This window comes from Vombatus ursinus, unplaced genomic scaffold (assembly GCF_900497805.2).
Source record: "Vombatus ursinus unplaced genomic scaffold, bare-nosed wombat genome assembly UNPS02014821.1, whole genome shotgun sequence".
Taxonomy (NCBI): Eukaryota; Metazoa; Chordata; class Mammalia; order Diprotodontia; family Vombatidae; genus Vombatus; species Vombatus ursinus.
The window spans coordinates 41,833,402-41,849,093 of record NW_020954599.1 but is presented as its reverse complement, the minus strand read 5'-3'; the positions used below and the strand labels follow the sequence as shown (position 1 = coordinate 41,849,093).

The 15,692-nt window shown below is 34.2% G+C and overlaps 1 protein-coding gene across 1 annotated transcript in view; it reads left to right on the top strand.

Moving 5' to 3' along the window:
* WDR17 (WD repeat domain 17) overlaps positions 1 to 15,692 on the top strand; it is a 102,390-nt gene that overhangs the window by 406 nt on the left and 86,292 nt on the right. Inside the window, exons 2-4 of the mRNA XM_027837566.1 lie at positions 3,586 to 3,660; positions 9,138 to 9,266; positions 12,168 to 12,351. Of these exons, the coding sequence (XP_027693367.1) occupies positions 9,144 to 9,266; positions 12,168 to 12,351 (307 nt within the window). The 5' untranslated portion in view covers positions 3,586 to 3,660; positions 9,138 to 9,143. The remainder of the gene's footprint in view (positions 1 to 3,585; positions 3,661 to 9,137; positions 9,267 to 12,167; positions 12,352 to 15,692) is intronic.

Genomic DNA, 15,692 nt, shown 5'->3' with positions numbered 1-15,692 from the left:
GGAAGTGCTAAAAAAGGGATTTGGGGTCAGCTCACAGGAGAGTTTAATTGAAAGTAGGAGTGGAAAAGTAGACAAGAATATTAAGTTTGTTAGAGGTGGTAAAATGAGGGGAATATAGCATGAAAGGCACTGTGTAATGTCAGTATTTCTGTATGAATTAGTTACAAGTAACATATTTACCTAGCTAGCAATTTTTATTTATACCTTTAAAAAAAGTTGGAATCATCTTTCCAATAAACCTTCCTTTATTGAATCATCCTTATTAAAAGAAATATGTAAACAAAACTCAATGACCATTTCTAACAGTATAAGCATCATTTCACCTCTGTAGTATTTCTCTCTACCAATAGCAAGGAGATTGTTCCTCCTGGAAGCCATGGGAAGGTCTTGGGTCTCAGTTTCTTCATATGAAAAATGTAGGGGTTAGGCTAGAAAATCTGCAAGTCCCTTAAAGCTTTAAATCCAATTTTTGTATTATCCTATAATACTGGTCATTAATCAAACATATGACCTAATTCAAATGTGCTGCATCTCATAATTACCTTACTTATTTTTTTGTCTTATTCTCATTTTGTTCAATGGGGTTCAAATAGTGATGGTAATGGGACAAGTCCCTATCTTCCACTATTCTTTTATTTCTTACAGTCTATAGACTATTGCACAGATAAAAATAACTGCTTTTTGTAGTTGAATAAAAGTGTTAGCATTTAAACTCATCTTCTGTAGAGTCACTGAAAGCATCTTTGGTACAGCTCCAGTCACAGTCAGGACAACAAGGATGATGATATACACCTCATCCTGTTTCCACACGACTGTCTCCTCTGTTAGGTCTCTATTTTGAAAGCTTTATGGAAAGATCTGTCGAAAATGTTGTTCTTAAGTTTCCATGGGTCAACGTTATGTCTGTGCAATTGTAGGCTGTTCTCAGTTCAGTCTGTGATGCTTATCCACTTTTTAGTAGAGCTTATTGATTGAGTTCCTTAGGATATTTTGTGGTCTATTTGTAGTATGGAAATTTGTCATTTGTTAATATATAAAAAATTGCAAGCTCCTGTGTATAATTCTAGGCACCAGCTTGTGTCTTGCTAGGTATTCACTAAGCACTAAATTTTTTCAGCCTGCAGTGATGTGTTGCATACTTTGTTTCTTTTCCTTACATGAGCTACATTGACAAATGAAGCTTAAGTTCCTTATAACCCTTCTGTAATTTCTGGTGGCTGTTATAATTTATTTTTATTATTATTTGATGGAGATCAGACGGAATTGGTTCTGAAACAAATTGCTATCTTGATATCATTTCTTCCTATTCAGTAGTCCACAGACTATTGCACAGGTGGATAAAAAAGTATTAGGATTTAGACTTACTGTCAGTAGGCTCATTGAAACTATCTTCAGCAACTCCAATAGCAAACAAGGCAACAGGAATGATGTATATGTCTCTCATTCTGTTCCCACATAATTTTGATCTTTTCAGCCAGCTCTCTATACTTTGAAAACTTTTCATTCCGTGTAGCTTGGAGATTATGGGTTTTTGGCATGGCAATATCTATTTACAAACATTGTTAACATTTTAAAAATCAATATTGTGTCCCAGATTGCGGGTTACAGCTGTCTGTGACAATGGTCTAGTTCCAGCTGCAGACAAAACAGGACTGATATACACCTCATCCTGTTCCCACATGTTAGTAAGCTTTTGCTGTATACTATAATCTTAGCCACTAGATAATATCTACCTAGGTATTGAGTAGATGTTACATTTTTATAGACTGCAGTAATAAAGTTGTACATTCTTCACTATTTATTTGCGTGATCCACATTGAATAGGAAGTCTAGGCTTTATAAGGACAAACATATAATTTTGGATGCAAGTACTTATTTCTGAATTGTTATTATAAACCCAATCTGTTTCCACAAACATCTGTCTGCATTATTCAGCCATGTCTTTGAAGCTTCTTTGGTAATATTTGTTGGCTGAGTTCAGGCAGATATTGGCCACAAGTAGCCTTTTAATTCTTCTTTTGAATTGTAGCAGTTTCATTAACTCTATCTAGAGGTAAATTACTTTTTGATGACATTCCATCTAATGATGTTATACCTGTTATCACCCTTTACTATTGTTCAATGAAGTGGTGCCCAATTCTTTTTTTTTTTTTTTTTTGGCTAGGCAATGGGGTTAAGTGACTTGCCAAGGTCACAAAGCTAGTAAGTGTTATGTGTCTGAGATCAGATTTGAACTCAGGTCCTCCTGAATCCAGGGCCGGTGCTCTATTCACTGCACCACCTAGCTGCCCCCCAATTCTTTCAAAAGTATTTACTATAGCTTTTTTACGTCATCACTATCATCATAGTCACCATCACCATCATAATCATCGTCATTATTTTGTTACTGTTCTCCTTTCTTTTCTTCTACTCTCTGTCCTCCTTCTACTGTTCTTCCTTCATATAGACTCACTGAAAGTTTCTTGAGGACAACTTAAATAGTAGAAACAATGATGAAGATGATACATGACTCATCCTATTCCCTCATTACTTTGATTTTTTTCCCCCTGGGTCTCTATATTTTGAAAGCTTTTGTTTCACACAGTTTGAAGATTATGAATATTTAATATGGTAACATCTATTTAAAACATTATTAAGCTTTTGTAGATAAATGTTTTGTCTAGGTAATTATAGACAACAGTCTGGTCTTTGTTGTTTTTCTTCTTGTTCCACAAACCCCTTTCAGCAATAACACAATTTTTTTTTAAATACTGCATAGATGTTAATTACTTTAAATTTGTTTTGCCTGTTGAACATTGATTTCAGGATGTCAGTGAGTCACTTAACATGTTCAACCACAGGGTAATTTAATACATTACTCATGGTATTCTTTTAGATTTATTAATTCAGTGTTTAAAATCACATAACTTTTGCACCCAAAAGATCCAAATTAAAATTTATATTATTTAATTATAATCATAAAATATAAAGTTTCATCCTACCTATAATTATGACAACTAAATATGAAATTATGAACAAGTTAATGAACAATTATGAACAGCATTACCACACAGGATTACTATTATCTGCAAGACTTCATATTAAATCCCTTTGTTTTATAATTTTTCTATATAAATAACATTATATAATATTATAAATTAGAGGGTGTTTAACAAATATAATGATTATGTATAAACTTAATTTCAATGTTAAACTTTTTTATTTGAACAAAAGTTCACAATATTTAGCTCAACACCAAACAGTCTTAAATCTGGTTCCAAAATGAGAATAAACTGAAAATGCCTGCTCACAAAAATATATGGTAGGAAACGGTAGGAGAATTTTACAAGCTCATTTGTTTAGAGATGGAAATTCTTTTTAAAAAACTGTAGCCACCTAACCAATTGACAAAAATGAATAGGTAATGACAATGTAAAATATATACTTTTCTACTGGCTAGTGAAAGGCATTGTAAATGATAAATATCCTTAGAGTTCAATTGCACATAGTGCTTCATTTTTAACAATGTTTAGATGTAAACTAACCTTTGTAAGGAAAGAATATCTTCTGACACATGACTTTCTTCTGGCTTACTTGTATTCTTAGATGAACAACTGACCAGCGTTGCCAACCAGTTCATTTGAAAATCTGCCAGTTAGAAGTCAGTACCATAATCAGAGGGTAAGTTTAAAATAGAAAACAGGATGAACATTGTAAAGAGAGACAAATAAGTGTGTTTCTTCAGAATGTTTGTGATGGTCCCTTATTGTTCCAAAATGACTCGTATCGTGTGTGCTGTAGGATCGTGGTTTTCAAATAGCCTGACATCTGTGCTGCAAGAAAGCAAACATACATCATATCTTGATCACTTTATTATGCAGCTGATGAAGTACAATTACTGAATAACAGGGGTGAATAAGAGAGCTACTTTGGTGCAGTGTACAGAACACAAATGAGGGTATGTACATACATCTAACCATTCATTGGGAATTGGTTTACACAAAACAATAGAATTCTTCTACTTGTTTGGAAACGATTTGCTACCAGGTTGAGAAACTGCAAGGATTCATTTCAGTTAGTCAGAAGTAGTTAGAGTTTGGTACAATCATCGCACAGACACCAAAATCATTGTGCATATAATCATGACAGTTTTGAATCTCTACAGAAACAAACCTAAAATGCTTCAAATATATGCTTGTTGCCTCAGAGGAAAAATATACTCATAACATATTTGGGCATTTATTCAGCACTTAAGATACCATTAAATACTGTTTAGCATGAATCCCTTGGACTGCTGCCATGAACCCCAAGGGGCTTGCAAATCATTAAATGGGAACCACTAGCTATAGAATAATGCTCTGGAACCAGTAGAGATTTTTAGTTGAACTCTGCAGTATATTTTGAGATCTATGTTTGTCATATGAGGACTTATGATCTGATAATCAAAGAAATGTATTATGATTCTAATGTGTAATTCTAGCCACCAGGTCTTATCTTGCTAGGTGATCATTACATAATAAGTTTTTGAAGCCTTCAGTTATATGTTGTATAATGATTTCCTTGCATAATCTGCATTGATTACTAAAGCAAGCTCTTTAAAGATAACCATTTTTAATTTCTTATGGCAATTACCTGGTCTTGAATTGCCATTGAAATAACCCACTGTGTCCATAAACAAATCAACATTATCTAGCCATTTTTTGACCCTCTTTGTCAACATAATGTTGGCTGAGTTCATGTATATTTACTCATGTAGGGCCTTTTAATTTCACTCCTTCCAGAGGTAAGCCACTTTGAGTTACATTTAATAAATTCATCTACATGCACCTTTAGTTTCCATTTATTATTGTTTGGTCAAATGATATCTGCTTGTTCTAAAAGTATATCTTTAGGTTTTGTGAACTTTTTTATGTGCTCTGAAGACATCATTTAATCTTCTTCCTCCTTTTTGGAGAGGAAGTCTTTCTCTTTCTGCTTTCAAGTCATGGGCCATATGTTTTGTTTTGTTTTGTTTTTAAATTAATGTAAAGTCAAATGGGCATTTTAATATCATTGGAGAAAGTTTCCATGAGGATGAAGGAGCTGTTTAATGTGTTTTTCAGTGGAGCCTTATATATTGTTGGGATTCATGTGTATCAAGTGATCATTAAGATGTTTTAGTTTTGCTCCTTCTATAATTTGGAAGCTATACTTTTATTTAGGAGACAGAATAATGGATTTAAAATTAGAATCATAATGGGCTGAAATATATTCCCTGAAAATGCTTCATTTTATATCAACTATTATTGAAATTATTGAGTTGTGACATTTTAAATAGAGAAGAGTTTTTCATATGGACATCAATGACTATAATTGATTATTATTATATTAAATCTATCAAATCTGTCATCATGGCATAGAGGTAACAACCTTGGTTCCTCATAGGCTGTGCCAGTGAAGTGAAAATTCTGTCATATTGGAAAGGCTTCAAAATTATGTCTGCTTTTTGCTTTTGATGAGGTAATTAAGAGTCTTATCACCAGGAGGCTAGCCACTTAAAGATGAAGGTTTTGGCCATAGCAACCCATGACACAAATAAAAATACAAAATGTCTCTCAATTCTGTGCATCTCATTTTACTTTAGCAGTGATAATGTCAGTGAGGAAGCCAAGAATCACATGGATTTTAGAATGACTATAAACATTAACTTAGATGTTGGTATGCTAATGTGACATTCTTGTCTAGTGACCAATTTGTGAGTATATTGCTGGAGAAATTGGCATTCTCATTATAAACAAGAAGAAAAAAGGAGAAATTGTTGCTTAATGAAAGGATGGTTCATAGATTCTCCTTAAAAAAAAAGATAAAGAAGTTTGGCAGAGCCAATTTATTTTGCATCCAAAAGCAATACAAAATGTCATATCATGGAACGATTGGTCTACTTGCCGCGTAGTGTTCATAATAAAATAATTTAATAATACCATAGTAAACATTTGCAAAAAGACCACCATGACTACAATTCCAACTGATATGAAGGATGAGGAAATTAAAACCTCAATAAGGCCCTTTGAAGACACTGACAATACCTATACACTTTAATACATGGTGACTTCAATGCAAAGGTAGACATGTGGAGGAACAGGAAAAAAAAGTTTAAGAAATGGTTTATGATTAAAAGTGAATGAAGCTAAATACTTATACAGAAGCCTCCCACTTATGTATCATAAATACTTTTTTTGAGATCAGAATTAGGAGGTTCTAGACATGATGAGCACTAAATAACAACACTAAGTTATCCTATTTTAGTCTGCAAGAAATGACTTACTACTGATGAAGTACATTTTAAAACACACATTTAAATATTAATAAAAACAATTATTTTGAAACCAACTTATTAGAATAGATCAATCAATACCAAATTAAGAGAAGGAAGAAAAATAAGAAGTCACAATGTGCAGTTGAGACAATTCCAACCAGATCTATTTGAAAAAAAAAAAAAACTGTGACCATGGAATGGGAAATGGATAAAATAATGAATATCAAACACCAACTATCACCATTTCCTATTACCATTTCATATAAAATGAATTCCATAATGAGGAAACTAAAAGAGCCTAGAAACCACATTAACAAGCAAACATTGGAGCTCCTTGCCAAATTGAGCTATATAGTAACCAAAGGCAGTGCTGGTTTAGACTACAACTCATATCCAGAATCTTCCAGAAGTGGATAGTAGAATGTTATAAGCAACATCACTTCACAAAATAGTGAGAAATAGTGGAGAGAAAAACTAGTTTATAGAAATCTTAGCAAGAGACTCAACTAATCCAGATCATCCCAGGAGCACTAAAGGATAAAACTAACAAGGACAACAAAAAAAGATGAAAAAATATTTTTAAATCTGTCAAGATTTCTATAATACTTTCCCCCTATCACTGACAATGACAGCACATTTGAGATTCTAACATAATAGTCCTTAGCCCCATAACAACGTAGAAATGTCATTAAGAAAAGCAAAAGTAGGAAAAGTAGCTGTACTAAATAAAGTTACAGAGGAGGTCTGTGCAGTGACATACATGATTTTCAGGGCAATATGGAATTAATCTTAAAATATCTTAAGAGAAGAGAATGTTAAACACTGGGGAGGGGATGAATTACATTATTACTTCCTGCCCCAAGAAAAAGAATGTAACTATCTACCCATATGCCTATATTCTAATGTTTTCAGGGTCTTTATATAAATAATACACACTGAGGATGCACATTAGATGAAGGTAGCATTTGGGCTTTCATCCAAAAGATAATACCTTTATATATTTATTTAGATCACCTAAAGGGAAATGGAAAGGTGCATGATAGGTGTGAGTAAGCTGAAACCCTTATCAATGAATATTTGTGTGGGAGAAATGGAGTAAATGATGTCAGTTATCGTCTTTCTGAAGATGATTCTCAGATTTATTCACCTATTTGACCTCCAGTCTCATATCAGCTATCTACTGGATATCTTGAACTGGATTTTTTAAAAAACGTGTCAAATCAAAACTCAATTCATCTTCCCCCCAACCCCCAATTTTCCCTCTTCTCAACATCTCTATTAGTGCTGAGGTTACTACACCATCCTTCCAGGCACCCAGACTTGCAACTTTGATATCATCCTCAATTGCTTACTCACACTCACTCCATATATCTAATCTGTTGCCAAGTCTTATTTTTTCTACCTTCACAAAATTCTTTGTTTTGTATATATCGTTTTCACTCACAAAGCTGACATCCTACTTCAGGCCTTCATTACCTCATACCTGAACTATTACAATAGCCTTCTGGTTGGTGTCCCCAAGTTTTTTTTTTTTTTCTACTCCAGTTCATCTTTTACTCAGTTATCAAAATAATCTTCCTAAGCACAATTCTGACCATGTCACTCCCATTTCCAGTCAATAGATTCTAGTGCCCCTTTTATCTACAGGATCCAATCCATTTGTTTTTTAAGACCCTTTATAACCTGGCCCTTCCAACTTTTCCAGTCTTTTCACACTTCATTCTTCTCCAGATACTATAAGATCCAGTGACACTGCCTTCTTTGCACATGGAACTACATCTTTTGACTCCATACCTTTTCACGGTCTTTCCCCTATGCCCTGAATATTTTCCCTTTTTGCCTCTGCCTCTTGGCTTCCCTGTTTTTTTCAGACTTAACTCAAATCCCACCTTTTGCAAGACGCTTTTCCCAGTCTCCTTCTCCCATCCTGCTCCCCCAGCCCCAACAACTATTAGTACCTTCCCTCTGAGATTACCCATTTACATTGATTACACATGTGTATGTATTTATTTATACATATATTTCTATCTACTACACATATGTGTGTATACACTAATTAAATCACAGGTTGGATCTTAATTTTTTTTTTGTTTTTACTTTTGAGAAAGGCAGCTTGGCTTGGTGGTTAGAGTAGCCTCAGAGTTAGGAAAAATAGGAAGACATGGTTGTTCAAGCCCCACCTCTGACACATGTTGGCTGTGTGAACCTGAACAACTCACTTAACCTCTCAGTGCCCCAAGCATCTCTTTATAATATAATTTGTAGTGCAGATGACATCTGCATTGGTAGAAAGATTTCTCTCAGGTAGAATTCCCTACACCAATATTATCACAGATCCAGTCCACAAAAAATAGTGTACAGTAGGATATTGTGATAAATATTTAATGAAAATCAATATTAAGCACTTTATAAATATAGGCCCTATTCTCCAATTATTCTGAAGAATGAGATATTCAACTATATGAGACAATGATCAGAAAAGTCCTCCTAAATTATAAAGTAATTCAAATTTGCAAAAGATGAAAATATAACTATCTTTTGATACAAAAGTACTGACTTTCAAACTGAGAAAGTTTATTTGATTCAGTATTATAAAGTGTAAAAATAGAATTAAGTAGACAATTCTCACATTGTCCCAAAGGAACAGATTGTATAGTCACTGGGGAAAATGTGAAAGTAGATTTTGCTAGGACTTTGTATATGTTTATAACCTCTCTGGTCACTTTGGCACAATAGAATTGAATTCAGAGGACTTTCAAAGAGCAGGATGATTGAAATTCTGTGCTTTATCATTGAATGATAAAATGATTTCTTGAACAATGGAAATTACTCTGGTATTTCTTCACACCTGTCTTTCTTCTAGTCAAAGATGCCCAAAGTCAAGCAAGTGGGCCTGTTGGCTGCTGGGTGTCAGCCTTGGAACAAAGATGTCTGTGCAGCCAGTGGAGACAGATTTGCTTACTGTGCTACTCTGGCAATATATATTTATCAGGTAAAATTAATGCTTATTAATAATCTAATACTTCATGGAAGTTGTAATGTTATGGGTTTATATTTAATTCTTATCTAATTTATGTTTAATTGTGAATTATAGAAATATTCTTATGGCATCCTCCTTTAGGGATTTAAATATATTATATGTATATATTTATGTGCTATGTTTGATATTATCTGTATATTTTATATACATATTTTAAATAATATTTTAATAGATTGATTAAAATTTTAATGATTTATTATATATAAGTATTGTATTATTTATAATATTTATATTATATATGTTTATAATCTGAGAGAGCTTTTTTATATATACAAAGGGAACAAATACATATCCCATTTCACTGATTTACTTTTATAATTATTGTTGTTATTTAATCATTTCAGTCATGTCTGACTCTGCTTGACTCCATTTGGGGTTTTCTTGGCAAAGATACTGGAGTGGTTTGCCATTTCCTTCTTCAGCTCATTTTAAAGATGAGGAACTGAGGCAAACAGGCTTAAGTGATTTGCCCAGGGTCACACAGTTAGTGTGTGGGGCTAGATTTGAACTCAAGTCTTCCTGACTCCATCCACTATGCCACGTAGCTGCCCATGCTACATTTATTAAGGAGCAATTTTCTCATAATTTTCAAGCTGTTTTCTGTGGCCTGTGTTTCAAACAGCATTTAGTATAAGAAAATTCCCACATAACAAAAGAATTCTGATAGACTTTTTGAGTTCAGTATACTATAAGGGGAGTTGACCTACCTGAAGATTGTAAAAGCAATGAATAAAAGTCAAATGTTTAATAGAAACACTCAAGTATATATTTCAAAAAATCTAGTTTCATTACTCTTAGTACGCTTCACCTCTTAGTAGGTAGTCACTGCTGAACTTAACTAGAGTGGTCCCCAGACAATCAATGTATGTAGTTTGTCAATGAGACATTCTTTGGAGTATTTTGCAGAGTTTGCTCTCCATTGGCATAGACTTTGAGAATCCAGAGGCAATGCCATGCTACAATGAAATCACAGATTTATGAGGTATTAGACAGAAGTAAGTTATTTTGTAGCCAGAACCTGTACTAAAGGGTTTTTAACTTAAAAGCTTAACTAGTTTAATTTTCTAATTGTTCAAAATTTATTATTGCTTTCCGGTGAATGTCATTGCAAATGTTTTTACCAAATTAATTAATAATCATTTTAGAAGCATTGAAATATCATACATAGTGATTCAACACCTAGTGAAAAGATTTAAATACGTTCTATGATTGGCGATTTAAAACATGTAGATTTTATTTAAGTAGATCATCTAGAAAGTTTAATATATTATATGTTATATTTATAAGTAAATTTAAAAAAAAACCTATGAGACAATTTTGTATGCCATAAAATATCGAAACAAACTCAATTAGTGAACTCAAGGATTTAATACATACATGAAAGTAGAAGTTAAGTTTAGCCACAGAGCCCTGCCCTAAAACCTTATTAAAATAAAATGCACGCTAATGGAAAATTTGTGTTGTAAAAATCTACGTAAAAGATAAATCAAACTGACAGATCCGTTAACTTTAAATATAATAATTTATGTGGATGCTCTTTGAAAACTATGAAGTACTATAAACGTACAAGACATTATTATTCATTTCAGCTTAAATGTTCACTCAAGGGTTTGGTCTGTCACTAAAAATTAATTACACATGCTAAAATTTTTCTTTAAATAATAAGCAAGTTTCCCCACTGATACATTTATTAATTGGATCTTTTTTCAGTGTAATGAGCACCTGGTTAGGAAACTCCCCTTACCAATGCAGATTAACAACTGTTTTGTAGTGTTATAGTGTTAGAGGATTGCTGGGAGTCCTGAGTGGTTAAGTGACTTCCTCAGAGTCACTGAGCCAGTGTGAGTCAGAAACAGGTTAATTAATATATACATATATGTGTGTGTTTGCACACACATATAATTTACATTAGGTCTTGAACTCAGTACTTCCTGACTCCAAGGTCAGGTCTCTATCAACAATGCCATCTCCCTCTCATATCATTACCTATAAGCCTTAATCACATTTATGAATTATATAAGAAAAAAATAGAAAAACATGTTCTTTCATTTTAGCTTAGAGACTATATCAAAATGAGGTATAGTCAACATTTAGAAAACAGTAACAAAAAGATATCAGGGTATTACAAAAGTGTTTTTTTCAACCAACTTAATAACCAAATCAGGTGAATAGTTGGCAATTCAATCCTTTTCTGCTGAAATGATGAAAGTAGCTGAAAAAATAATTACACCTCAGGTAGTTCTGTTGTATAAGAGAGCTCTAGAATTATATAATTTATGAAAATATTAAATATCTACAAGGGTGTAATGGTCTGTCTGGGGAGGTGGTGGGCTCACCCCTTATTTGGTATTTGAATGACCATGTCAGGTATGTTGTAAAAATAATTCCTTTTTAGATATGGGTGGGACTCCATAGACTTGAGGTTCTTTCTACCTCTGAGATTCTATGATTCTGTGACGTTAAATACATTTTGCTCAAATAAATGACATAAATATCTTCCATTTATTTGGTATCTAAAGATTGATTGATTGCTATCTAAGGATTTACTTCAAGCCAGCCAAGACTTGAAATATTCGATTCCAAGATAGCCTATATCATAAAAATACAGTCATCATCCTTATAAAGAAAAGGAAGTTTTCATATGCTCAGAATCTTTGCAAGTATGTTTAAAAGTTAAAATGAAAATATTTGAAATCTCTAATTCTTAATTAGTCTCAGTTCTTTTACAGCAAATGTCAAGATTAGTTTCTTTGTATATTCAAATCTCTGGTTTTTACAAAATTTTCTAATGAACACTATATAAATTTAAATGATATATTAATGTATTTGTTTTGTGTGTATCCTTTCTTTTAGCTGAATCATCAGTACAATGAATTCAAATTGCATGCCATTATGTCAGAACATAAAAAGACAATCACTGCAATTTCTTGGTGTCCCCACAACCCTGACATCTTTGTGAGTGGCAGTGCAGACCACCTAGTGATCATTTGGAATGTGGCTGAACAAAAAGTTGTTGCAAAACTTGACAATACAAAAGGTATTTTCACAATAGGAGTTTACTTATTGAATGAATATTATTTCTCCTTTGACAAATACCAATTGAACTTTAAGCTTGAAAGGAGAATGACACATAATTTTGTGGAAATTTGTATAAGCGCTTACTTCTTTCATACTGTATTGAATTTACGTTATGTAATAATTATCTTATTTTCTTCCTAACATGAGGACAATTAAGGCACACAAAGTATTCTTGCTCATGTGAAGGGGCAAGAATTGCTTTTCTTTCTCCTAGGTTCAGACATTCTACTGCTTCAATATTTAGCATTGAAAATGGTGGAGTCAAGGATTCCTCAGCATGAGCTAATTCTAAAGTGAAGCTGAAAATCCTGAGCTACAAACTTTCAAACATTCCTCAGGCTTTCTTGCTGTCCTGTTCAGGCTGGGTCAAAAGAGTTTAGAATGCATTTTTTCTTTCTATGGTACCATTAAAAATACTTAACTAGATGGCAAATAAATGAGAACTATTAGAAAGTATTATGACCATTTAAAACCAACAAGATAAAAGCACAAATTACTTATTTTTTTCTAATCATAGCTTTTATCTTACCTGAAGACATTATGAGATGGAGTTGAGGCTCCTGAAGGTTATCTACCATATACAAAAATTGTAGTGTCTGATAACCCAGACACCGAAATAGTAAGACCAAAAATTTTGTCAGTCAGGTTTCTCTAGCTTATGCCTATTCATAGTAATTTTTTTCAGCTAGGCAATGGGGTTAAGTGACTTGCCCAGAGTCACACAGCTAGTAAGTGTTATATGTGTGAAGTTAGATTTGAACTCAGGTCCTCCTGAATCCAGGGCTGGTGCTCTATCCACTGCACCACTTAGCTGCCCCTCAACAGGCATTTATTAAGGGCTTATTATGTGCCTGGCCCTATCTATAATAGGTGCTGGGAGGAAGGAACCCCAGTGACCATCAAGATGAACCCAAACTTGAACATGAATTTTCTCTATACCTGGCAAGTAGTCTTCCAGTCTTTGCTTAAAGAACCTGAGTGAGGATGAACCCTCAGGCTTTTAGGTCAGTCCATTTCCATTTCTGGATAACTATAAGAACAAACATTTTTTTCTAGTGTATGGTTACAAGTCATGGAGTGCCATGAGCTCTAAACAACTAAAAGTAAAAGTAACCCAAAAAGCTATAGCAAAATACATGGTGTAAACAGGCTATGACACATTACCAGTGAGGTGCTGATAATAAGAAGCAAAGTAGTGATGTCTTCAGAAAGATGTATGACCAGATCTCGCCATGTAGGAAGACTAAGAAATAACAGCCTGTTCTATTAGTATTTGTGTGAAGTCAAGAGAATTAGAAGATGACTCCCGGCATGTTTGGCATACTTCCCTCTATGCAGAATGTGAGTTACACAGGATAAAAAGGTGAGGGTAGTTTGCGATCTACACTGTTGGAGGTGATGCTGATCTTGATGAGATCATAGAACTATTGTAGTATTTAAGTATCAAAACATTGTTTGGAAAATTTTCCTAAATTTCCTTCTCTGAAGCTTCAATTCATTGCTTCTATTTTTGCCCTCTGGGGCCAAGCAGGAAAAGGGTATTCCCTTTTCTATATGTTTTACCTTCAAATATTGGAAAATAGCTATCTCAGCGGGGCAAAGCCAAGGTGGCAGAGCAGGAGCAGGAACTCCCCTGCACTCTCCCAAATTCCCCTCCAAACAACTTTAAAATAATGCCTCAAATCATATTTTGGATCTGTAGAACCAACAAAAGATAAGGAGAAACTATTTCCCAACCCAAGACAATGAGGTAGGCAGAAAAGGTCTGTTTCACCAGGGTGATGGTTGGTCTGGAGCACAAATGCAGGCCCTGCTTTGGCACCAGCAGCAGACCTTATAAAAGGCTTCATCAGTGGCAGCAACAGCTTTGAGAGGTCTCAGCCTACAGACAGTAAAGGGATCTAACAACTGCTCAGAAAGAGATAATAGGGGACCCTTTGCTGGTGCTGGATTCAGGACCCTGTTGCATGCCCATATGCAGTTCAGATCACAGTCCCAGGGCAAAGAGGATCACTAGTGCTTACAACTGCAGGGAGACAGGGGCCCTGGTCACAGTTTCATGGTAGAGAAAAAAGTGTTTGTCACTAACAAGGGAGCAGGGGCCCAATTCTCAGTTCTAAGGCAGAAAGGAGCACTAGCACTCTAGAAGAGCAGGGGACCTGGTCACAGTTCCAGGAAAAAAAGGAGCAATAGTACTTATGACCAGGGGAATGCATGGGCCCTCATCATAGTTCCAGGGTAGAGAAGAGTGCTTGTGGTTGCTTAAAAGGGCATAGGGATCCTCATCTCAATTCCAAGGCAAAAAGGAGCACTAGTGATTGTGGTTGCAGGAGAGCAGTGGCCCTGGTCACCATTCAAGGGCCAAGAGGAGTTCTAGCACATGTAGCTACAGGGGAACAAGGTCCCTTCCTGGGTAAAGACTAGAGAGCACAGGCAAGGAGAGCAGTGACCACACTTCTCCTTAGATCATAATACTTTGAAAGAACCAAAAACCTAAAGTCCTCCCAGAACTAGGTCTGAAAATAGCAGCATGAAAAACCTGAAGCTTGGGACAATGCTTTCTCCACCCCAGGAGTAGAGACAAGCCTTAACATAAAGTTAAAAGTCAAGAAATCAGCTGGAAAATGAGCAAAATCTCCCCCAAAACAAAAAAAGAACCCGATCATAAAATTACTGTGGTGACAGGGAAGAGCAAAACACTCAACAGAAGATGTCAGATGATGTTAAAACAACTACAAGCAAAGCCTCAAAGGAAGAAAAAATGTGATTTGGACACAAGACCAACAAGAAGAGCACAAAAAGAATTTTTAAAATTAGATAAAAGAAGTAGAGGAAAAATTGGGAAAAGAAATGAGAAGGATGCAATAAAATTATGAAAAGAGTGTTAACAACTTGGTAAAAGAGGCACAAAAAAATACTGGGAAAAAATACCTTAATAAAGAGAATTGGCCAAATGGTAAAAAGGGCACAAAAATCCACTGAAGAGAAAACTCCTTAAAAAGCAGAATTGGTCAAATGGAAAAAGAGGTACAAAAACTCATTGAAGAAAAGAACTTAAAAAGTACAATTGGCTAAATGGGAAAAAAAGATACAAAAGCTCACTGAAGAAAAGAATTCCTTAAGAATTAGAATTGGAGAAATGGAAGCTAATAACTCCATGAGACATCAAGAAACAATAAAACAAAACCAAAAGAATGAAAAATAGAAAAAATATGAAATATCTCATTGAAAAAAAGTGACCTGGAAAATAGATTGAGAGATAATTGTTAAAAAAGATTTTATTTTTCCCATTTTTCCCAA